At 38.2% G+C, this 24661-nt stretch overlaps 2 protein-coding genes across 4 annotated transcripts in view; one reads left to right on the top strand and one right to left on the bottom strand.

Moving 5' to 3' along the window:
- Positions 1-6643, top strand: part of PLXNC1 (plexin C1) — a gene marked incomplete at its 5' end in the record, with an annotated part of 149276 nt that extends 142633 nt beyond the window's left edge. Inside the window, 3 exons of the mRNA XM_012814153.2 lie at positions 2684-2824; positions 2915-2989; positions 4146-6643. Coding sequence (XP_012669607.1) covers positions 2684-2824; positions 2915-2989; positions 4146-4250 — 321 coding nt within the window. The remainder of the gene's footprint in view (positions 1-2683; positions 2825-2914; positions 2990-4145) is intronic.
- A 670-nt stretch (positions 6644-7313) lies between these two features.
- The window catches only part of CEP83 (centrosomal protein 83), a 110630-nt gene continuing 93282 nt past the window's right edge, over positions 7314-24661 (bottom strand). For all 3 annotated transcript variants that reach the window (XM_023509436.1, XM_023509437.1, XM_003783348.3), the window contains 3 exons: positions 12292-12395; positions 8986-9175; positions 7314-7956 (listed from right to left, as the gene is read on the bottom strand). In XM_023509436.1, coding sequence (XP_023365204.1) covers positions 7852-7956; positions 8986-9175; positions 12292-12395 — 399 coding nt within the window. In that variant the 3' untranslated portion in view covers positions 7314-7851. The remainder of the gene's footprint in view (positions 7957-8985; positions 9176-12291; positions 12396-24661) is intronic.

The raw sequence follows: 24661 nt of genomic DNA, 5'->3' as shown, positions 1-24661 counted from the left end.
GTTTTCTATGTTAGTGGACCCTGGGAAGTGTTAGGCTGGGCAAGGTAGCTCACACCTGTAATCCTAGCGCTCTGGGAGGCTGAGGTGGCTGGATTGCTTAAGCTCAGGAGTTGGAGACCAGCCTGAGCAAGAATGAGACTCATGTCTCTACTTTAAAAAAAAAAAAAAAAAAAAGAAAAACTGAGGCAAGAGGATCACTTGAGCCCAAGTTGGGGGTTGCTGAGAGCTATGATGCCATGGCACTCTACCCACAACAGCTTGAGACTCTGTCTCAAAAAAGAAAAAAAAAAAAAGTGAAAACAAAAATAGCCCCACCCTACTGCAAAATTCTGCCTGTGGAAAGCTTTTGCCACAAAGTATGCATTTTCTTTGTTTTCTAGAAAAACATTCTATGGGTACTAATAAGCTATGAACCCAAAGTATGAAACTACATGAAATAGTATGAAACTAAATTAATGCATCTGAATATACAAAAAACATATATTTGAATGTAATCAATTGCTTTTGGGAGAAGAATATCTTGCCAGAGATTTCTAACAATACCAGTTTGTCAGTGTATCATCAAAGCATGACCGTTGCTTTCCCATGGTTTTCTTTGCTGATCAAAAGCCCCACAAAAACAAAGGAAGATGAAAATACAGAGCAAAATTTGAAAGAGGTGCTTTGGTTTTATTTGAACACTCCAAAATGTATGAAACTGAGTAATATCTGTACCTAATAGATTTCAGAAAATCTCTGAGCCCTGAGAAGCAGCTCTTTGGAAGAAAGATTTTAAGAGTAACATGGAAAGAGAGGTCATTGACGGGCAGACTCCTGATCACCACCCACTCTGTTTATCACCACCCTTCCTACAAATCGCCCTGAGTCCTCAGCGCTGTCTTGCCCCCTCCTTTCTCTGTTCTTCCAACCTCTATCCTCAGTCAGCTGGTTACCACTCACTCCTGTCTAGAAGGTGTCTCTGCCCCTCCTGCTCATCCCTCCCCACTGGGATAATAATTACTTCCTAAGCAGTGTCTTTGCCCCTGCTGCCCACTCATCCCCTAAATGCTTCCTTTTCACGGTGTCTCAGGTTATCTTTCTGAAATACAAACCCCATCTTGTCAGGCTGCTTCTTAACAATTGCCAGTACTTCCCATGACCCACCTGCTGGAGTCTTCGCAGTGCCACCTGGTGCTTCCTGACTGGCTTCGGGCCTCCTTCCTGGCCTTATCATTTTTTTGCACACTCCACAGACCCTCTGTGCTATAGCTTTTACTTCTCGCAAATACAGTATGAGCTTGTTTTCATGTCCCTGTCTCACCACCCCTGTCTAGTAAAATCCTATTCATTTATTCACAGACATTTCATTCATTCAGCAAGCATGATTTCCTAATGTGTACCGGAAACTGTAGGAGCTTCAAATCAGTTTACTTTGGGAGCTTTCCCCTGATGCATTTCCTACGGTGCTTTCTTCATTTGGCTAACAGAGTTCATCTTAGCTCACTAAAGGACACATAAATGTTTATTTATTAGCAATAAAAGTAGCTGTCTATAGATTATTTACCAAGCTTTTGGTATATTTCAATGAATCTTCTCAAGTACCACGTCTAGTAGTTACCAATACCCTCGTTTTATAGATGAGGAAATTGATGCTGAGTGTTTAGATCTTACTTGTCTATGTAAAGTAGCAGAATTAAGACTTCGATTTGTTCAAGTCTACAGTCCTTGTCCTTACCCTCTGATACTAATTAATTACTTGCATCACAGTATACACTGTGTAAATTTGTCTTCTCAACTAGACTGTAAGCTTCTTAAGGATAGGCACTGGTCAGCTTTATCACTGTACATTTGATGGCCGTGCACAGTGCCTGGTTAGTAAATAAAGTGAATGAATGAATCACAATTTCTGGGCTCCAGTTACACTTGACAAACGATAAAAATCTCAGTAATAATATCTTAGGGATCCTTCAAAATGATTCATCAAACCATTGGTTCTGCGGCCTGGGCTCTTTAAAATGTACTAGGATTTTAGCCCTACCATTAACTCACCTATCTTCCCTGAGCAGAATTGTTTTTTTTTAATTTTTGTGAAAAATGACTTTTTAAAAATCTTTACTTACTTAATTTAAAAATATTATCACTGTTATAATTACATTAACTATTCAAACTGCCAAGGGACTTTTGCAAAATCAGATATTAGAGCCGTACTAAGATGGTGAAGTTTCCTTGAGGAAGCTAGAAGATCTTGATAAAATAATGAGATAAAACGGACAAGCTGAAAAATCTGCCACTGCCAATTACTTACCAGTTTCGTGGTTATATAAAGAGCCCAATCAGACCTACAATCAAGTCTTTTATAAATGCCAAATTCGCTGGTGGGTGAGGATGAGAGCAAATGTTTTAATTCAGGCTTTTTACAACCATTAGTAATGAACTATGATTGAAATAACTTCCATTGTTACAGTAACTCAAAATCATGCAAAAATAATAATTTTAGTTCTTTTATGAGAGGAAGGCAGAATATATTAGCATTTAATCTGCCTGAAAATAACAGTGACTCACCAGAACTATCTAGATGGCAGTCAGTCATTCAGTCAACAACATTTATTAAGGCCTACTGCACAAAGCCTTGTTAGCAGGAAGTAATACTGTTATAAATTCCCCATTGTTTTTTACTCTTTTGGCGGTGGTTGCTTTTTTTCAGGAAGCACCAACTAATAAACTTCTGTATGCCAAGGATATCCCAACCTACAAAGAAGAAGTAAAATCTTATTACAAAGCAATCAGGGATTTGCCTCCATTGTCATCTTCAGAAATGGAAGAATTCTTAACTCAGGAATCTAAGGTATCATTAGAAAGCACAAATAGCTTTTGTTTAGTTACTACTCTTAAAAAGAAAGTCATTTCAGAATCTCTCAACAAGTCTTTCTTTTAGAAACATGAAAATGAATTTAATGAAGAAGTGGCCTTGACAGAAATCTACAAATACATCGTAAAATATTTTGATGAGGTAAGATTTTAAATAACATTGCTTTTAACCCATGAATAAATCACAAGGACTTGGTTATAGCATTCTGTAAGTTTCAGGATATCTCTGGCATCCCAAATGGCCAGAAAGGAAGGCCAGGAAGCCTGTCTGAGATGGGGGATCCTGGCACCAAGCCAGACCCTGCACACGGCTGCCCTTCTTACCGTTCTATCTTACTGCCCACCTTTGGACCAGCCTGAATTTACATCTGAGGTCATGGGCCTATAGCCACACCGACTCACGTTAACTTTGATGAGTTAGTGGTCCTATTAAGAAGTGGGGCCAGCTTATGCTGGATCATCATTTGCTAAAAATGAAAGCTAAGCTTGTTAAGTCGCCTAGATTCTGTATTCAGTAGTTATATGAAATTATGACATTTCTGTCTTAAGCAACTATTTCAATAAACCATTCTCCTTTATGATTAATTCTCCTTAATCTGGATTTTTTTCTTTGGGAATTCACACAGACACATTCATCAGATGCCTTGTTTCCAAATATATGTTAATTCCCCCTTCCCTGATTCCCCCCCACTCAGTCATGCTGGGACAGGCTATCCATGTCAATGGTGAGAATAGCTCACCAATTCCATTTGCTACTTGAAGATCAAGTGAAGCGCTAAGGTAGGGTAGAGGCAATGAGTTCCTTAAACATGATAAGCATCCTTCTTTCCAGGGGTCAGGGGTGAGAACGGGAGCACTGGGGATGGGGGAGGGAAGAGGAGGGCCTTCACTGCTCAGGAGGGGAGGGAGGGGAGGAAGGTATCAGTCTCTGACCAGGATGCCCTGCCTGCTGCATTTAAGGAGAAATACTTGCCTGCATGTTGGCTGCCCAGGAATGCTTGCTGTGCTTGGAATGGCTGTGACATAATGCATAAAGCAGGGCCTTGGAAGCCTGGCCCCATATTCGTAAGCAAATTGTTGGTATTTCTTTCAAGCTTCTATTTTAAGCCAAAGTGTTGTTGATCCTGTGATAATGACTTAGCAAAACAACTTGCAAAGTGAGTATGTAAATGATTGAAGAAGAAAATGTTGGCATCTGTTTCATACAGATTTTACCACTCACAGCATCAGGTATGCAAAAAACAGTATTGTAATGCTGAAACCACTATATCTAAAATAACTGTTCTAATTGTCAACAGATCCTAAATAAACTAGAAAGAGAACGAGGGCTGGAAGAAGCTCAGAAACAACTCTTGCATGTAAAAGTCTTATTTGATGAAAAGAAGAAATGCAAGTGGATGTAAGCACTCTGGGGACTGGCTTAATCTGGCAAAGTTCTTCAGACGACTTGGGAGCAAAATGGCTGCTTGAGCTACTCTGTGTCGTTAATTTCTTGTTTGCACATAGGTTCCACTTTGAGCACTGTCTTTTTAAGACACCAAGGCACATGCACAGCTTTCAGAAAGCATACCAACCCTTGTGCCTGTGTGTACAGTGTGGGAACCCTTCTGTAAATAGAGTTGAAGTGGTTGTTGCAAACAGCCTCCTTGTTTACAGAGAATACAGGGCCAGTAAGCAGGTGTCAGTATTGTAACTACAGTCTCCACTTAAGCACAATGATATAAGTGGTTTTGTTTGAAAACTACAGCTATGTAGCACTTGTGACTACACTGCACCTCTGCAGCAAAGGGGTACTGCCAATGCTTAAAACAAAATGTGAAATGAGTCATTTGGAAACAAGGTGGAGGTGTTAGGGCAACCTCGAGGATTTGCAGCATTGAAAATTTCCCCAGTAGTTCTTGGAAAAGCTGACCGCAGAATTTGGTAGTGTGTACACTTAGCATTTGTGAGTGTGTGTGTGTGTTTAAACCAAAAACTAACAGTGTTGCAACATTGTTGAAAGGGCTCGTGTTTTTCAGTGGTCACCAATGGCACTCCATCAAACTCACCTCCATTTCACCAAGGAGCTCTAAAGCAAGGGGAGTGAGTGGGCTTCATGTACACGCACAGCATTCTACCCGGATGCTTTGTCCTGACGTATGTTCATTTTGTGCCCTTTATTTTTAGTTTCATAATGTATTTGATGGTGGACATGTTGGGTATTACACAAAACAAAAATTGTTAGTTCTGCTTCAAAACCTTTGATCAGAACGACCTGTGGAAGAGTAACTCACTCCTCTAATCCTGTTTCTAAGATACTGTTGTCTCCTTGCTTTAGGTTTCTGGTGAACCTTGTGGTTATAAATACTTGTGTGTGATTTAGAAAAAAAAAAAAAGATACATTTTACATTTCATCAATTTGCTGTTCACACTGGAGTATTATATATAAATATATATATTTGAGGCCCAAGGCCCAAAAAATATTAGTATACAACTTGGTATCTTAGTCTTACTATGTACTTTTTGAAAGTATTCCTCACAGGAGAAAGAATTTGAAATACCCACTTTATTCATGCCTTTCTTTTTAAAGAATTCTCTATCCAGTAATACTGTAGTCTTTTTATTGCTGATTTTTTATTCCTGAATTTTTGCTGCTCATGACCAATTTTAATACCACTGTGTTTTCCTTCTATTAAACCAGAAGTAGTAAAAAGCGTTAATTGGCAACTCTTGAGCTTTTCTGTGACAGGCACCTTTTACCTTTGGTGCTCTGAATCCTTGATCAAGGGAAAAAAAAATTTTCCAAATAAAATAATACACGATCACACATTCTTTAAAGTCATTTACCAACACTATATGGAACATAAGGATTTAAATGGGCATTTGTCTTAGATAAATGCAATTCCTTTTTGCTCCCTATTATCTGGTAAAGAGAGGTGATACCTCAACAAGCTGATCAGTGAAAATAAGCGGTTACTGCCCCGACAGGCACCTTCCCAATCCTTTTGCTTTTGACCACTGTCTGTCCAATGGACACACCTCAAAAATACTACCAAATAGGTTACATATACGTATAAAGGTGAGAGGTCTGTTCCCCATCTAAGGCTGCTACAGTCTTCAAAGCGGTGAAGGAGGTCGTAAGAGAACAATAGGAGAGTTGAGAGCCAAGGGTAGGAGAGTTGCCCAAAAGACTTCCCCTCCTTAGGGTACAGAAAACTCAAAAGGGTCAGCTACAGCTTTATCTAAGTTATTTACTAAATGCTACATGAGGGTGTCCCTGTCCAGGTCTCTGGCACGTGAGTCCTGTGTAGAGAGTTGTCTCCTCTTCTAGGGACTGTGCTGTTGGGAACTTTGGGCAAGTCACTTACCTCTTTGTGCCTCAATTTCTGTATAATATTTCTAACCTACCTCACTGAGGTGGTGTGAAGATTCACTAATGTATGTAGCGTGTTTGTCAATCCTCCAGTGAAAAGCACTATCTAGATCACATTTGGGATCACATTAGCCAAAAGCAGTAAATGGCCAAATTAGATGTGTGCTGAAGACAATCAGTCACTGGGTCTATATTAAACAGCAACCAGAGAAACAAATGGCAAACAATTTCTATTTTTCAAGTTTCTTTGCATATTTTTTTGGTGCAAAACCATTTATAACCTTTTTTTCTAACACTAGTGTCTACAGCAGCATTTAAAAATTCTGTTACCTTTTCCGTATTAGAACTTAAAGTCTATTTCTTATTGTATACTTGATTGAAGCTGTTCTTGGAGATGAATGTTTTAAATGTCTATATCCAAAAATAAACATTTTGATGTAACTGTGGGCTATTTTTGTCTTTCTTTTTGCCCAGTTTACTAGTTATAATTTTTTATTCTAAGTAGCTCCATGGAAATTATTTTTCAGGAACAAGGTATCACTGTATGTACTCTTACGTGAATAAGCAGCCATATTATGCAGTAAGTAAACCTAGTTTCTTACTAATAGTGCTAAGGGCTGCTCAATTACATGTCTTACTTCCACCGTCAACTTGAACTTTCAGCTGCTCATTACCATGGACGTTCCACTTACTTCAGCAGACTTGAGCTTTGTCTCATTGAGAAGAAATTATTCCAGCAGAATCCCTCTACAAGATGTTACATTAAAAAGCTTCCAAAGGGTGCACAGTTTGGGGGGGGGGGGATAAACGATGGCATACTTATAGACACACAGAAATAAAACATTTATCACTATTTGACTAGGTCCAAAATAGTGGGAAGCAAAGTTAAATGTCAAACAATACCTCTAAAGGGATACCACTGGCTTCAGGTTTTATAAACAATGGCCCCCTATTTTAATACAGGAACAAGATTTAATTATTTGTACTTGTTATTTACTGTTCTAATTCAACAAAGTCAAAACCAATGAGATCTTCTCTATTGCTAAATATATCCTGTATGTTTGAAGTAAAAGAAACACAATACGGTGAGATAGAAAAATATTAAGTTCTTTAATAAATTATTTAGTTTTTAGAAAAGGTAGCCTTTTGTAATGAACAGAGATGCCTTTGTCTCATTATGTTGACTTTTAAATTGTCATCTTTCTTCAAAAACTAGTTCATAGTTTTTATATACAGTAAATCAGAAGATATTTACTGTTTGTGCCAAGCATCTCAAAGTGAAAAGGGATTTCAAGATGGGCGTATTTCAGGCAAAAAAAAAAAAATTCAACAAAGTAAAATTAATAAACAATTTTGAAGCTTGATTCTCTAATTAGTTCCATTTAGTTTTTGTTTTACATCCTCAAAGGGTAATCAAATATTCCAAATTTCTCTGAATCTTTCCTTTAAGGCATCACTTGTCTTCATTAGTATAATGGTAAAATCTTAATGATAGTTCTGCAATACAGCATGTAGCTGGCACCTTCTCCTGAGGCACGTTCAAGTATTTTGGCAAACAGTAATAAAGTATCTAACTGCTACAAATGTGAGACCTTCAAGCTTTACTGAGTCTCTGATTTCACCTCTTTTGGTCTGCTTTTTATCTAAGAACTTCAATCCCCAGGCGATCCAAATTCTTCTAGTTGTTTTCTCTGTGTTGTTTCTAGTTCTTCCAGTCTTTTGCGAAGTAGAGAGAGTTCCCTTTGATGCTGTTCCTCCTTAAAATTACATAAAGAAAGCACAGCAGAAGAAACTGTTAGAAAATGAGTAGGAAAGTAACTGGTAGGCGGCAGGCTCAGTCTGCCTCTGTTACACAGGCCTGTAACATCTGGTAAGGAAGTGACTGTTGCGGCGGTCTAAAGACACAGTAGCAGGGGCTAAACTATACTAGTTCTCACTTCTCTCCTGCCTCACCCAGGCTGGAGCCTTCAGCAAAACCTGTATCTGTTCTTCTCTAAAGGTAACATTCACCAAGGAGTGAAAGAGAAGGTACTAATGCAGGGCCCAGGTAGACTAACACGGCAACTTTCTACTAAGACTGTTCACAATAAACTGCTGTTCACGCCAATACACTTAGTCTGAGATCCGATTCAGTGACTAAAATCTTCTGTGCTTACAACATCAAAAACATAATTACTTATTAACATTCCATCTTCTGAAAACCACTCAATTAATTTGATTCCTTTGATGTAATATCTCAGGGGCCTGTTACAATAGAAAGAGCCCAGGTGTGGGGTTCAGAAAGCATTAAATTTGAAACTCAACTCTTGTCACTCATTAGTTATGACTTTAGGCAAGTCACTTCACTCTCTGGCTTAGTTTCTGGGTCTATGATTTAGGAAAAACAATACTTCCCCTAAAGCAGTTTTCATTAGTATTAAATACTGCGTGGAGAATGCATAGTTCATTTGTATTAGTGAACGCTCATATTAATTAGAATTGTTATCATATAAGCAAGCTACAAACCCTAGGTTACTCTTTTGACTCTAATAAATGTCTTCTTTTCTACAGGAGATTTCACTCCTAATACCATCACTAATAAATTTAAGTCTATTTCTAAGTAAATTTCTATGGTAAATCAAAGGGAAGAAGTTAAAACTGACTGGCTTTTGATGTTTACACCATTTTTGTGGCTAATTCTGAGGACTGATCACATTTACAATTTGAATTTCAACTCTATTCAAACAGGTAAAAACCTACAGAAATCTTTGACAAACTTCTTTTCCCTAAAATTTAGATGCTCATACCTGCAGATGAGGAGGAAAAGATGATTCCATGCCCAGAACCATGGCTGATGACTGAAAGTTAACAGGATGGACGGATGCTGTTGGTGGCATGTTAGGAACCAAAATTAGACTTCGAAATTCATTATGTCTTCTTTGTATATCCTTTAGTCTTTTCTGAAGCCTTGTATATTCTTCAAATGGAACATTTTGTCTTAAAAAGAAAAAAAGGTGTTCTTGTTTTAAAACTGTTATACTGTATTAAAGAACAGAGAATATAGTTTTAAATTGGAAGAGAAGGATTTCTAAATTATCAAAGGAGAGAAAAACAGTTAAATGTGTGGCAGGGAGACAGCGGGGGATTGGGAAACTCTAGCCTAACAGGCACAATGTAAGGGTATAACAGCACACTCCCTGTGTGATGGGCTCAACTAAAACCTGAACTTCATCTAACAAACGCAAGCAATGCAATCTAGTCATTTGTACCCTTGTATTAATCTGAAGTAAAAAAGATTTATCTATATATCATATATAGATAAAAATCTGTTTACCTAGAAAGATAAATAGAAACATGACATTACATCTTAATCATGTGAGATTATTATTAGCATTGGAGAATGTTAACTTATTAAAAAGTTTTGTTTGCTAATTAATGAAAGATTTAAACTTTTGATACTTTTACTTTCACTCCCCCCATCTCCATTCATGAGTCCTGCAACTAAAAGGAGACTCACTAAACCAAAAGAATGCCTTATCCACAGAAGGAATTCGATCGAATAAAAACATAGTTGTTTCCCAGTACAGGCTGGGGGGATTGGTTCCAGGACCTTTCTTTGTATACCAGAATCTTCGCATATTCAAGTCCCAAACTCAGCCCTGTGGAATTCTCATACAGAAAGTCAGCCTTCAATATATGTGGATTTTACATCCTACAAACAGGGGTTTGGTTGAAAAAAATCCACATATGGACCCATACAGTTCAAGCCCATGTTGTTCCAGGACCAACTGTAGAGAAAATGATGAGTTGAACCTTATGAAACTGCCACTTTTCCAGATGAGATATAGTCAAATATAGAGAACTGCATATAGTTCAATATAATTTTTAAAATGTAGGTGTGATACTACGATATAAGAAATACACACTTGGTTTATACCTGGGTCCTGACACACAGCTCCTAAAACCTAAGCAATGTCCACAGTAGGAGTGTCTTTTGTATGCTAATGAGATGAATGGTGGTTGGTGGCAATTAGACAGCTTCAGGATGGGGCAGGTTACCAGAAAGATCTAAGAATAATAGGAGGGTTGAACTTTTAGCCCTATACCCACCCTCCATTCATGACCACTGGGCTGAAGGTTGAGTTGATCACCAGTGGCCAATGATGTAATCAATCACGCCTACATCTGTAATGAAGCCTGTATAAAAACCCCGACGTAGTTCAGGGAGCTTCTGGGGTTACTAGACATGTGCAGGTTCCTAGAGGATGGCATGCCTGGCCTGGGCAGGGAAGCTCCACCACCCTTCTCACAAGTCTTGCTCTATGCCATCTCCTCCATCTCCTCCTCCTATCCTTGTAAGGTCCTTTATAATAAAATGTAAATAAAGTATTTCCCTTAGTTTTGTGAGCTGCTCTAGAAAATTAATTAAACATGAGGCAGGGCTCACGGGAACCCTGACTTGGTCAGAAACACAGGTCATGGGTGGCACCTGTGGCTCAGGGAAGGGCGCCGGGGATAGTGGGTTTGAACCCGGACCTGCCAAACTGCAACAAAAAAAGAGCCGGGCATTGTGGCAGGTGCCTGTAGTCCCAGCTACTCGGGAGGCTGAGGCAAGGGAACTGCCTGAGCCCAGGAGTTAGAGGTTGCTGTGAACTGTGACACCAGAGTATTCTACTGAGAGCAATAAAGTGAGACTCTGTCTCTAAAAAAAAAAAGAAGAAAGAAAAAAAAAAAAGAAACACAGGTCATTACTGGGGCTTGCAATGGCATTCTGAAGTGGGGAGCAGTCATGTGGCCCTGAGCTCTCAACCTGTAGCATCTGATGCTATCCCCAGGTGATAATGTTAGAAATGAACTATAAGACAACCAACTGGTGTCCACTGGAGAATGGATTATTTCGTGAATGGGAAATAAACCCCCACACATCTACTATCCTAAGTGTTGATAGTAATAATAGGAAAATTTTTTGGTTTTTCCTGTCTCACAATGGTGAAGCTATTCAACTTTAGGAAAAAATGACATTGACAAAGCTAATTTTTTAGGCATTCACAGATTATCATGCCAAAGTCCTGAAGGCCACCTCTAATTAGCTGAATTTAAAAAGATTTTAACTTACACAGGTCATCCCATACCACAACCACCAACTTAACTATAGTAAATCTCTGCTTTAAAAATGCAGCTGGGGACAGAGGCCCATGCTTGTAATCCCAGGGCTTTAGGTGGCTGAGGTAGGAGGACTGCTTAAGGCCAGGAGTTTGAGATCAGCCTGGGCAAAATAGCAAGACTCTATCTCTACAAAATTTTTTTAAAATTATCTGGGCATGGTGGTACACACCTGTAGTCATAGTTTCCTGTGTGATGCAGGTAGGAGGATCACTTGAGCCCAGGTGTTAGAGGCCACAGTAAGCTGTTATGCCACCGTGCTCCAGCCTGGGCAATTGAGACCCTGTCTCAAAAAAGAAAAGAAAAGAAAAGAAAGAAAAGAAAGAAAGAAAGAAAAGAAAGAAAGAAAGAAAGAAAGAGAGAGAGAAAGAGAGAAAGAAAGGAAGGAAGGAAGAAAGGAAGAAAGGAAAGAAAGGAAAGGAAGAAAAGAAAGAAAGGAAGGAAGGAAAGAAAGAAAGAAAGAAAAGAAAGAGAGAGAGAGAGAGAAAGAAAGAGAAAGAAAGAAAGAAAGAAAAGAAGAAAGAAAAATGCTAACAATGCTGATTACTAGCTGTGCTTGGATATGGCTGCAAAACCAGAAGTTATAGCCCAGTAATATTTTTCCACACCAGGAAACCAAAAAGTAACCTTTGATTCAAAGTTGTAGCCAGTTTCCAGAACTATGCAATAGCTACAACTGTTTTGTTATCTCAACAACAAGAACTCACACCTTTTCTGGCTACCAAAGCCAGTGACTAACTTTTTCTGTAGAGACATTTTGGTTTGAAGAAACATTTGGTTAGGAAAAAAAAAAAAAAAGTGCAGGATAACATAATAGGAGTTATCAAATAGTTTTAGAAATCTTTTAAATGCATATTTTAAAAGAAAATATTGAAAAGTATATTATACTTAGAAACAACATTTTATGACATCAAAATAACCATGAGGGAGATACACATAAAACACATCACCTATTTAACACCTGATTTTCTGTTTCCAATTCTTCTTTCTTTGCCTCCAAGACTTCTACTTTCTCCTGCAGTCTCTTCAATTTGTTTTCATGAAGAGATTTTCTCTAGAAAAAGACAATATGAACAAGAACGTCATACAGGACCACTTTTGGCAAAACTATACAGAGAATATTTTACCAACAAAAAAAAGAGAAAAATGTAGAGGTGTACGTTTTCAGCGAATACTAGAACAAAATTTAGTAGATATGGCTCTTATTGGAAATTACAAAGATAATAAACCAGAGATTACCTCATCTCCTCAGGGGGACAAACAGAACAGTAGAACCTCCATAGCTGACCACCTCTACACTGACCACCTCCTTAACCTGACCTAAATTCACACAGGATGTGCACCACATGTATGTATCAGTACAGCAGGCCTCGTTCCTTATGTTGACCACGTCTGTATGTTGGTGGTCAACTTATAGAGGGTCTACTGTATTATGAATGCTAAACCAAAAAGTTGGTATCAATAACTAGATCACTGCATGTCAAAAATCTAAAAGGAGTCGTCAAATTTTACTAATGGGTCTGCCTGTCATCTGATAAGAAATCACAAGCTCTTCATTGTCCCATAGATATCAGGTGCTTAAAATAACTAAAAATCAAAATGAAAAGCATGCTTAAAAACTGATAAATTACTACCAAAGCAATAAAGGATTAGAAAGCTAAAACAGATTATGGAAACATCTCAGTTTTAAAGTATGTCTTTCTAAATATTAAAAGAAAATAATTTTACAATATACAAAGGAAAATTTCCTAAAAGTAAATATTGCAAAGGTTTCATTAAATAATATGAAAACGTACAGTATGACACAAAAGGAGAATATGAATAAGGGTAGTATTTTTTCAGTTTTTATAGTTTAACAGGAAGACACCTATAATGTTAAGACTCATTTAATAGCTACAACCTTTTTAGGTATTGTTTTCAAACTCTTTAAGTGTAATAAGCTTATACAAAAAATACACAGAATGTAAATGTAAAGCTTAATGAAAAACCACAAAGCAAACGCTGGTGTGATTAGCTCGTAGGTCAAGAGCTCTGCCATGCCACAAGTGTCCCTATTCTTCCGTGCAATCACTAGTCCCTCTGTCCTTTGAGAAGGTAACCAACTAGTTTACTTTCAAAGATACAGTTTAGTTTTGCCTATTTTTGAACTTCATGTAAATAGAATCACAGTGAGCATTCTTTTATAAATGAGTTTTTATTTCACTCAACACTGGTTTTGAGATTTGTTAATTATAGATACAATTCATTCGCTGCCACATATCGTATTTCACTTATGTCACAGTCTATTATATTTACTCATTCGACTGTTAAGGGTTATCTGGGTTATGGCTCAGCGCCTGTGGCTCAAGTGGCTAAGGCACCAGCCACATACACCTAAGGTGGCAGGTTCGAATACAGCCCGGACCTGCCGAACAACAATAATGGCTGCAACCAAAAAATAGCCAGGTGCTGTGGCGGGCGCCTGTGGTGCCAGCTACTTGGGAGGCGGAGGCAGGAGACTCGCTTGAGCCCAGGAGTTGGAGGTTGCTGTGAGCAGTGAAGCCATAGCACTCTACCCAGGAGGTCAGCTTGAGGCTCTGTCTCAAAAAATAAATAAATAAAGAAAGAAAGAAAGAAAGAAAGGGTTATCTGGGTTATTTCCAGTTGGGACTATTGTAAGTAACACTGCTATAAGCATTCCTTCTCATGCTTCCCATTACTCCCCATCTTTCAGTACGCCCAAATGTTCCCTCATATTCCTGTCTAACCACTCTTCTGAACTTAGCACCAAAAGTATTTATGGTATTATTTATGCATTCATGGGTAGTTAAGGAGTCCATCTATCTATATCTAGCCATTCATCCATATAAAAGAAAATAAATCATAGAGTATATACTTTTTTTTTCTTTTTGAGACAGAGTCTCACTTTATTACCCTTAGTAGAGTGCTGTGGCGTCACAGCTCACAGCAACCTCCAGCTCTTGGGCTTAAGTGATTCTCTTGCCTCAGCCTCCCGAGTAGCTGGGACTACAGGCGCCCGACACAACGCCCAGCTATTTTTCTGTTGTGGTTTGGCTGGGGCTGGCGCCCTACTCACTGAGCCACAGGCGCCACCCGAGTATATACTCTTTTGTATCTGGACTTTTTTTTCTCAGTATTTTATCTATATGACTAAGTCATGTTGTTCCACGTCACAGTATCCATTGTAAAAATATACTACATTTTATCCATTTTGATGAAAATTTGTATTTGTTTCCAATTTGGGGATATCATAAAGTTTTTGTGAACATTCCTGAACATATTTTTGATGCATGTAAGTACCTCATTCTCTTGAGGATACACTCTTATGTGGGTCAGAGAGTACATATGTTTTAGCTTCAGTAGATACTGCCGGTTTTCTAAGATAGTTCTACCAATTACATGCCCACCAGCAATATATAAGATAAGAGTTCTACATTCTTGCCAGTCTTTCAGATGTTCGGGTGGAGTATAGTAGTATCTAATGGCAGGGGGTGGGGTGGGGTTTTTTTTTTTGGAGACAGTTTCAAGCTGCTGCCCTTGGTAGAGTGCCATGGGGTCACTGCTCACAGCAACCTCAAACTCTTGGGCTTGACCAATCCTCTTGCCTCAGCCTCCTAAGTACCTGGGACTACAGATAAGTGCCACTGTACCTGGCTAGTTTTTTCTATTTTTAGTAGAAATGGGGTCTTGATCCTGCTCAGACTGGTCTTCAACTCCTGAGCTCAAGCAATCCACCTGTTGGGCCTCCCAGAGTGTTAGGATTATAGGTGTGAGCCACTGTGACAGGCCTAATTAAAGTTTTAAATTTGCATTTTCCTGGCCTGTTAGGTACCTTTTCTTAAGTAAATTAGCCATCTAGGTATCCTCTTTTTCATGACTTACCTATCCTAGTCTTTGGCTTAATTAAAAAAATATTCAAGTAATCTATTTATATTGATTTGCAGGAGTTCTTTATATATTCAGGATATGGATCCTGTCTCAGATTATTTATTACAGATTTGCCTTTCTCCCAGGTGTGGTAGCATTTTATTTCTCTTGTCCTTTGATAAAAAGTTCTTAATTTTAATAAAATACAAATTATCATATTTTTATAAGTGCTTTTTGTGCCCTGTTCCTCAAATCCTAAGATTTCTTCCCATTTTCTTACAGAAGTCTTATTCATTTGGGGTGGGATTTTTTGTTTTTTACACCATTCACACTTAGGTCTATGGTTCACTTTCATCTATGTTGTGAGGCTGAATTGAGAATAACTAATTGACTTAATACCTTTTATTTAAAAGACTATCCTTTCCTTATTAAGTGCAGTGGTGGCTTTGTGGTAAATCAGGTGTCCATATATTTGTGGGTGTTTTGCACTCTATTCTGTTCCACTTGTCTATCTATCCTTACAGATAACTACAAGTCTGAGAGTATAAGACTTCTAGCTTTATTGTTCTTCAAGATTGCTTTGGTGTCCTAACCTAGTTCTTTGTATTTTCATATAAATTTTCTAGTTTCTAAAAAGAAATCTGCTGAGATTTTGATTAGGATTGTATTCAACTTATGGACTTTTGGGGAAGAATTGACACCTCTGAATACCAAATTTTCCAGATCACAAGCATGGTATAGTTTTCACTTTATCTAGGCATTCTTTGTTTTCCTTAGCAGTATCTGCATTTTTTTTTTTTTTTTTGAGACAGTCTCAGTATATTGCCCTTAGTAGAGTGCTATGGCATCACAGCTCACAGTAACCTCAGATTCCTGGGCCTAAGTGATTCTCTTGCCTCAGCCTCCTGAGCACCTGGGACTACAGGCGCCTACCACAATGCCCGGCCATTTTTCTCTTTGTTGTTGTTGTTGCAGTTGTCTGTGTTGTTTAGCAGGTCCAAGCCAGCTCGAACCCTCCAGGTTTTAACTTCGTAAAATAAGTGGGAATACTTTTCTCTGTTTCTATAATATTATCTGGAAGAGTTTAAGATTGGTATTATTTCTTCCTTAGGTATTTGGAAGAATTTACCAATGAAGCCAAACGAGGAATTTTCTCTGTGGAAGGTTTTTTATGAAGTATTTCATTTCCTTAATATATATATAAGACAATTCAGATTTTCTAATTCTTCTTATATTAGGCTTTTAAGATGTATTCATTTCATATAAATTGCATAATTAATTAGCATAATTAAGCACAAGTTAATTAGCATAAAAGTTTTTATAATACCTCTTTTGTTTTAATATCTGTAAGATATAGAATGATATCTCCTTTTTCATTCATGATATTGTTCATTTGAAGCTCTTTATCCATCTAATCTAATCTATCTTGTGAGGCATTTGAGGAGAAATCAGTCTTGCTATGGCTTTATCAATTCTATTAATCTTTTAGAAACCAACTCTTGGCATTTTCAGTTTTCACCATTGTATGTACATTTACTGTCTGGTTTGCTAATTTCTGCTCATAGCTTCATGATGCTGATGATGTCTGCTGTTTAATCTATCCATTGAATTATGATTCAGTTATTGTTTTTTAGTACTAAACTCGACTTTTTTCATGCTTTCCAGATTTTTTGGAGCAATCCTCAAACCTTTATTTCTGAGTATATGCAACATGGTTATTTTGAAGTCTGTATCTGATAACTCCATTACCCTGTATGTCCTATGGGAGTCTGTTTATATTGGTTATTATTTCTCTTGGTTTTTGATGTTATCCTATTTCCTCATGTGGCTGTGTTTGTACTATTTTGGGTTTTTGTAATTAAGAGACTATTTCTTAGAGCAGTTTTAGGTTGAACAAAAAACTGAACAGAAAGTAGAAAGTTCTCATATATCACTTCTATCTAATTTCTCCTATTACTAACATTTTTCATGGCTGTGGTATTAAATTTGTTGTGTTAACCTTTCGATTGTGGAGCACCCAAAAACAAAATGTGCTACAGGCATCATTATCACCACACAAACATCCTGTTCAACCACCTATAAGCATTGTTTGCACACCTGTAGGCATTGTTTGCAAATCAAAAGATTAAATTTGTAATACTCAAGCTAGGTCTGACTTCTGCAATAACAAGGGGTTTTCAACATGACTTGTAGTCATCTTTTGTGATTAGTATATAATATTACAATTTTAATACAGTTTTTATTTTTATGGAGTTTGCACTTTATTCTGGTAAGAGTGGCAAGCCACCAGAGGACTAGATGATCCAAATTATGTTTTGTTTTTGCTTATTTATTTCAGATTAATATGAGAGTACAAATGATTAATTACATTGTTTGCATTTGTTAGGTAAAGTTCAAGTTGTAGTGGAGGCCTTCACCAAGGGGTATGCTGTAAAACCTTACATCATGCCCATTAGGTGAGAGCTTAGCAATCCCTCCTCTCCTTACTTCTCCCCTTACCCCCAGACTTGAGTGTAACTGTGTTTTTCTCTCATGTGGGCTTCACATTAGTATTGCATACACTGGATACTTGCTTTTCCACTCATGTGATACTTTACTAAGAAGAATATTCTTCAACTCCATCCAGGTAAATACAAAAGATGTAAGGTGTCCATCTTTTTATGGCTGAATAGTATTTCATAGTATACATATACCATAGTTTATTAATCCGTTTATCAGTTGATGGCCACCTGGGTTGATTCCACATCTCAGAGATTGTAAATTGAGCTGCAATGAACATTCTCATGCAAATGTCCTTATGGTAAAATGATGTTTTTTCTTCTGGGTAGATACCTAGTAATGGGACTGCAGGCCCAAACGGAAGTTTACTTTCAGCTTTTTGAGGATTCTCCATAGTTCTTTCCACAGAGGCTGTATCAGTTTGCAATCCCACCAACAGTGTCATAGTGTCCCTTCTCTCCACATCCATGCCAGCATCTGCAGCTTTCAGACTTTGTGATACGGGCTATTCTCGGGGTTAGGCGATATCTCAAATCAGTTTTTTCCTTTCTTAAAATGGGCATACATTTTTTTTTGCACTCTGTGTATACTGGTTGATTGAAAGACCCAATGAATACCTTAGACTCCATCATTGTAATCATTTTCTGTAAGACACTTTTATTACCTTGACTCAACTCTTTCTTCAAAACTGCCTAGAAAAAGTCAGATATTGGTTAAATACAATTCTCTTACTGCACGCTTGGACTTAATGAAACTGGACATAGGTGGTAAGCCTATACACCTAAATGTGCTGACTAGGTTTATCTTTAATTAGCAAACAGTAACTTTATTTTTTGAGACAGTCTTACTATGTCACCCTCAGTAGAGGGTTGTGGCATCATAGCTCACAGCAACCTCAAACTCTTGGGCCTAAGCAATTCTCTTGCCTCAGCCTCCCAAAGTAGCTGGGACTACAGGTACCCGCCACCAACATCCCTATTTTGTTGTTGTAGTTGTCATTGTTGTTTGGCAGGCCCAAGCTGGGTTCAAACCTACCAGTACTGGTGTATGTGGCTGGCGCCCTAGCCACTGAGCTATAGGTGCCGAGCCAATAAATACTAACTTTAAATGGGCCCTACTGTTCCCCGGCAATCCTACTAGTTTCCATAATCCAATCACTCTCAAATTCCTTTATAATTCTTTTACATCTTGTCTCTCTTCAAATCTCTTATATCTCCATCCTTTATACTTTAAACTGATGACCCTCCTTACTACACTAAGAAAATAACGCCAATCGGGGGTAACTTACACCATATCTTTCAATTTATCAGAAATTTATAATCATAATTTTATGTTTTGCCAATTATAATCAATACATCATTTCCTAACTGCTATGATCTAAAGGTTTTTGTCCCTCTAAAACTTATGTATTGAAATCCTAACTCCTAAGGTGATGGCATTTAAGGGAGGTGATTACACTGCTAGGCCATAAACTATAAAATAGGCCCCAAAAGGGATTTGTTCCCTTCTACCATGTGAAGACATGGCTAAAAGGTGCATCCAGAACCAGAAAGAGGGTCCTCACCAGACATGGAACTTGCTGATGTTTTTGTCTTGGACTTCTCATCCTCCAAACTGTGAAAAATAAATTTCTGCTATTTGTGAAACTACCCAGTTTGTGATACTTTGCTAGAACAGTCAGAATGAACTAAAACACTGTCCCTCCCACTTCCAAATTGAATCTTATGCCCACCTACCTACTAAAGGATATATCATTCCTGCAACTGTCCCATTTCTTCTGCATCAATTAAACCCTGCTATAATTTCTCCCTTTTAAATGAAAAAAAAAAAAAAATCCATTGATCCCACAACCCACACTAGCTACTTCCCTGTTCCTCTGCTCTTCTTCACAACAAAACTCCTTAGACAAACCATAATTTTTCTCATCCAACCAATTCCCCTTGATTCCACTTCAATCAGGATTGTATACTCACCACACTACAGCAGTAACTTTAGCCAAGGTCACTAACGATCACCACATAGCCATGTATTCTCCTATCATTTTACTATCAATGTCATTTGACACACCTGATCCTTCCAGAAGCATTTATTTTTTTCACTTGTAATCTAATACTTTCTTAGTTCTTCTCCTATCCTGGGTACTCCTTCTCAGTCTCCTCTTATCTTCTGAACTTCTAAACTTTAAAATTCTGTTAAAGCTCAATCCTTAGACTTATTCTCTTCTCAACCTTCCTTCAGGAGTTCAATCTCATTGCTGTAAATACCATTTGTATGCTGATGGCTCCTGAGTCTTTCTCTCTAGCCCAGACTTCCCTGGGAGCTCCAGATTGACTATCCAACTGACTATTTAACATCTTCACATGGAACTCTAAGGGCCTCTCAAAAAGTTCGTGTGTTGAAATAGGCATCTTTATTTTACTCCCAATGCTGTTCTTCCAGAGTCTCTCGCATGTCAGTAAATAGCGAGTCTGTTTTACCAACTGCTTAAGTTCAAAATCATAGACATCTTTGTTTCACCTCTCTTTCCTATCCTACAACCATGTAAGCTCCACCTTTAAAATATATACAGAATCTAACCACCACTCTGCCACTAGTTCTCTACTCCAAGTTACCCTGATCTCTAACCTGGACTACTAAAAAGTGGTCTCCTTGAGTCTTGTCTTGCCCCGCTATACAACAGCCACAGAGATCCTTCCAAAATATAATTCAGGTATCATTTCTCAATTCAAAACCATCCAGTGTGTGCCTACCTCACTCAGGATGAAAGCCAATATTTCTGCATCCTTGGGCTTCCTACTGCCTCTCTATTCTAGCCCCTGGGCCTCCTCATGCTCCTTCATCATCCCAAGTAGATTCCTGCCCCTCTCTCAGACTTGCTATTCCCTCTGTCTGTAACACTTTTACCCTACGTGTCACAAGAGGCATCCTTCCCCTTTCCTTCAGGTCTCGGTTCAGAGAAGACTTGCCTGACAGCACACCTGCTAATTTTTTCCTTAGCACTCATCACACTCAATGCATAGCTGTTTATGTCTCTTACTCACTACAACTTAAATTCCCAGTGTGGGATCTTTGTTTACTTCCATATTCCAGTGAATGAGTAAACAGTAGGTACTCAATACGTTAGTTGAATAAACTGGCGAGACGAATTCAGAGAAACCTTACAGAAAAGAGAGTCTGAGTGAAGATATTAGCAACAGGAATGAAAAGAAATGTAGGAAATTTGTAGGCAGCGCCTGTGGCTCAAGGAGTAGGGCGCTGGCCCCATAACGGAGGTGGCGAGCTCAACCCAGCCCCAGCCAAAAACTGCAAAAAAAAAAAAGAAACGTAGGAAATTTGAGAGATGATATGAAGGAAGAATTCATTGGCATTAGCGACCGCCCTGGACTGAATAGTGTCTCACGGATTTTTTATTTCATGTCCATCTAGAACCTTAGAATATGATAGTAGTATAATAAGAGATATATATGTCTTTGTCTCCAGTTCCTGGCACAGAGCTCTTAAAACCTTGGGACATTTTAAGTGATAGGTGTGTCTTTTATAATTCATAACAGATCCCTTTCAATCACACTTGAGTTTATGTAAATGAGGTGACTTAGAGTGGGGACCCTTAGATATCCTTAGGATGGGGGCTGGTCACCAGTAAGATGTGGTGACTGCATGGTAGATAATTTCAGCTCCACTTCCCTGATGTCCAGGGAGGAGGAGGGCCGGAGATGGAGCTCTACAAAAACTCTTGCACAGCTAGATTAAGACAGCTACTAGGAACGGTACAAGTGAATCTTTCTAAAAGCAGAGTATGAATGTTTTAATAACTAAGAAAATGACATGAAGGCTACATTAACCAGTTTGATGAGAGTATTTCAAATTGTGTATGAAAACACCACACTGTACCCCATGATTGCATTAATGTACACAGCTATGATTTAATTAAAAAAAAAAAAAGACAACTATCAGGTTGGTGAGCCCATTGACTTTCTGGGAGGGTGGCTCACTCAGAGAGGGTGAGGAAACTCCGTGCCACTCCATGCCCCACCCCACCCCCAGCCCCCATACTTTGCCCTATGCAGTTCTTCCATCTGGCTGTTCCTGAGTTTTATCCCTAATGATAAATGAGTAAACATTCAGTAAATTATTTTCTTGAATTCTGTGTGCCATTCTAGCAAATTATCAAAGATGAAGAGGGAGTCATGGGAACACTTAATTTATAGCTAGTTGGTTAGAAGAATGAGTGGCTTGGATATGCAACTGGCATCTAAAGTGGGGGCAGGCTTGTGAGAGTGAGCCCTTTAATTTGTACGATCTGAAAACTGTGAATTGATCGCTGATGTTGAAACAGAGTGACCGTATTTGGAAATAGGGTCTTGGCAGATGTAACCAAGTGAAAGTTAAACTGGATTAAAGTGAGCCCTAAACTCAGTGTGACTGGTGTCCTTACATAAGAAGTAAATTTAAACACAAAGATATAGACACACAGCATGTGAAGACAGAAGCAGAGATTGCAGTGATATGTCCAAAAGCCAAGGAACACCAAGGTTTATCAGCAACTGCCAGGAGCTAGAAGAGAGGCATGAAAAAAATTGTCCCCAGAGCCTGTGGAAGGAGCACGGGCCTGCTGGCACCTTGGCTTTCAATTTCTAGGCTCCAGCACTATAAAGAGAATAAACTTCTGTCATTTAAAGCCACTTTGTTGTAATTTGTCACAGAGGCTATAGGAAATTAGTACAGTGACTGACTAGAGTTAGAGAAAAGGCAGAGTTCTCAGGATGAATCACAGATCTGAAGCCGAAGTGATTGGAAGAATGATTTCTACAGAGAAAATATCCTGAGGGGGAATTGGTTAAAAGAATGATTTTAATTTTTACGTTAACAGTCTAATACAATCACAGGATAGTCAAATTGATGCTCTAGTGTTACAGCCACTATGACACAAAGGAATAATAGAACAATTAAAAGAATATGGAGGCTTAGTGTGGCTTAGTGGTTAGGGCACTGGCCACATTCACTGGGGCTGGTGGGCCTCCTGGGCCTGCTAAACAATAGTTGTAGTACAACTACTGCAAATAGTTTGACTTTTAGTCAAATCCAACTAACTTTTTTCAGTAATCATATTCAATGACCATTTGCCTTTGACACCTATCTTTTCCTTGGTTCCCATAACAACACAAAATAACTTCTATCACCCTGACCATCCTCTACTGCACCTGGCAATTCTTTTCATGTAAATTTAGTCCTCGTCCCTGTATTCTTCAATTATCTGCACATTCTCAAGTTTCTAACTATACATCTCTAATTGGAATTACTTATCTTCACAGTTTACATTACATTATCTCTAGCTATGAACACGGTATCTTCACACACAAGCCTACAGTGTGTCTACATGGATGCGGTGCCATCACTTCCTATCTGATGTGTTTGATCAAATCTATTTTCTTTCTACTCCTCAACTGACACATGTTCTTCATTCCATTCACTGTAGTAACTCTGTTATATCCTCTCACAGCTAAAATACTTCCTATTTTTCTTCTTTATTTACCACTATAGCTCATACTTTTTTCCATTCAGAACACCTCTGGGAGTTACTCTTCACCTTCATTCCAAGCTCCAATTCCAGACTTCTTACCTCACTTAGAATTTACTGTAATAGTGTCTTAACTGGTTTCCCTTTCTTCAGGATTTTTTCTGTCTGGCACAGTGGTTCTCAAATTTTAGTGTCCATATAGATCACCTGGGAGTGGCTTCTTGCTTGTTACCTTATTTCTCCAACTAGATTACATGGTCATCATGAGCAAGGAGTAATCCTGGCTTCTGTTTTCTCCCAGTGCATAGCACAATCTAGGCCACACAACATATTCAATAAGATAATTTTGCAACTTCAAGACTATGTGATTCATTTCTCTTTTGAAAACATTCACAACAGTATCTGACCAAGAGTTATTTCAGAGAGATAAATCTTAGAATACAAATAACAACTTGTCATTTCAAGTGCCTCAAAAGGACAAATAACTCATTGTGCTCATTTCAAGAGATCTCTCTTCATACTCTGACTTCAATAATGGGGTGGGGGGTGCAAAGGGAGGTAATCAGTCACAAAAGGGAATCCCGACTCAAGATCCCTGGCCAAGCCCTTCCAAACAGATCAACACAGCAAAATACCATTTACACCAAAGACCCTACCAATAGCACTCACCAAAAATGACATAAGTTTTGTGTCGAGGAGCTTGGAGCTCTAAATAAACACACGCAGATGGCAGTGAGCCATTTTATCCAGTCTGAGCAAAAAAATAAACTTGCTGCTCTCTAGTTATAAGAATTTTTCACAGGAAAGTAACTCTATAGGATTATGATTTCTGCCCTAGGGTTCATATTATAATTTGTGACTTGTTTTAAGTCTTACTGCATAAGGAAGTTATGATTTTTGTCATTTAAATAAAGAACCTAAGAAGTCTGCTGCACTCATATGAATTATATATTTGTATAATCTTATAGCCAACATTTTCATACAGAAGCATTAACTTCAATAGGAAAAAGGCACCAGTTAAATTAATTTACAGAGATTATTCTGACACAGAAAATAAGACTCATACTGATGGACGATGGCTATAAAGAAGAGAAAAGCAATAAAATATTAGGAATCAAAGAAAGTGGGAAATTAAAGAGTATCAGTGCCGTGGAAAGACCACTGGACTGAGACTAGGAAAATACAGATCTCAGTTACGGCTTTGATTCTTACTCATCAAGTGCTCTTGGGTACCTACCACTTCAGTTTCCAGATTTGTAAAAGCTACCTGACTGCCATAATCCCTTCTTGTCCTAAAATTAAATATAATTATATACTTTTAAATAGTATTTCTATGTCACATACAATGTTTTTCCACTTTAATTGATATAAAATTATAAGCTCCTAGAGCAGTGTCCCACCTGATGGGACAGCTCTAGGTCATAATTATGCACTGA

This window comes from Otolemur garnettii, unplaced genomic scaffold (genome assembly GCF_000181295.1).
Source record: "Otolemur garnettii isolate 467f Iridium unplaced genomic scaffold, OtoGar3 scaffold00007, whole genome shotgun sequence".
NCBI lineage: Eukaryota > Metazoa > Chordata > Mammalia > Primates > Galagidae > Otolemur > Otolemur garnettii.
This window is presented reverse-complemented; position numbering and strand designations above follow the sequence as displayed.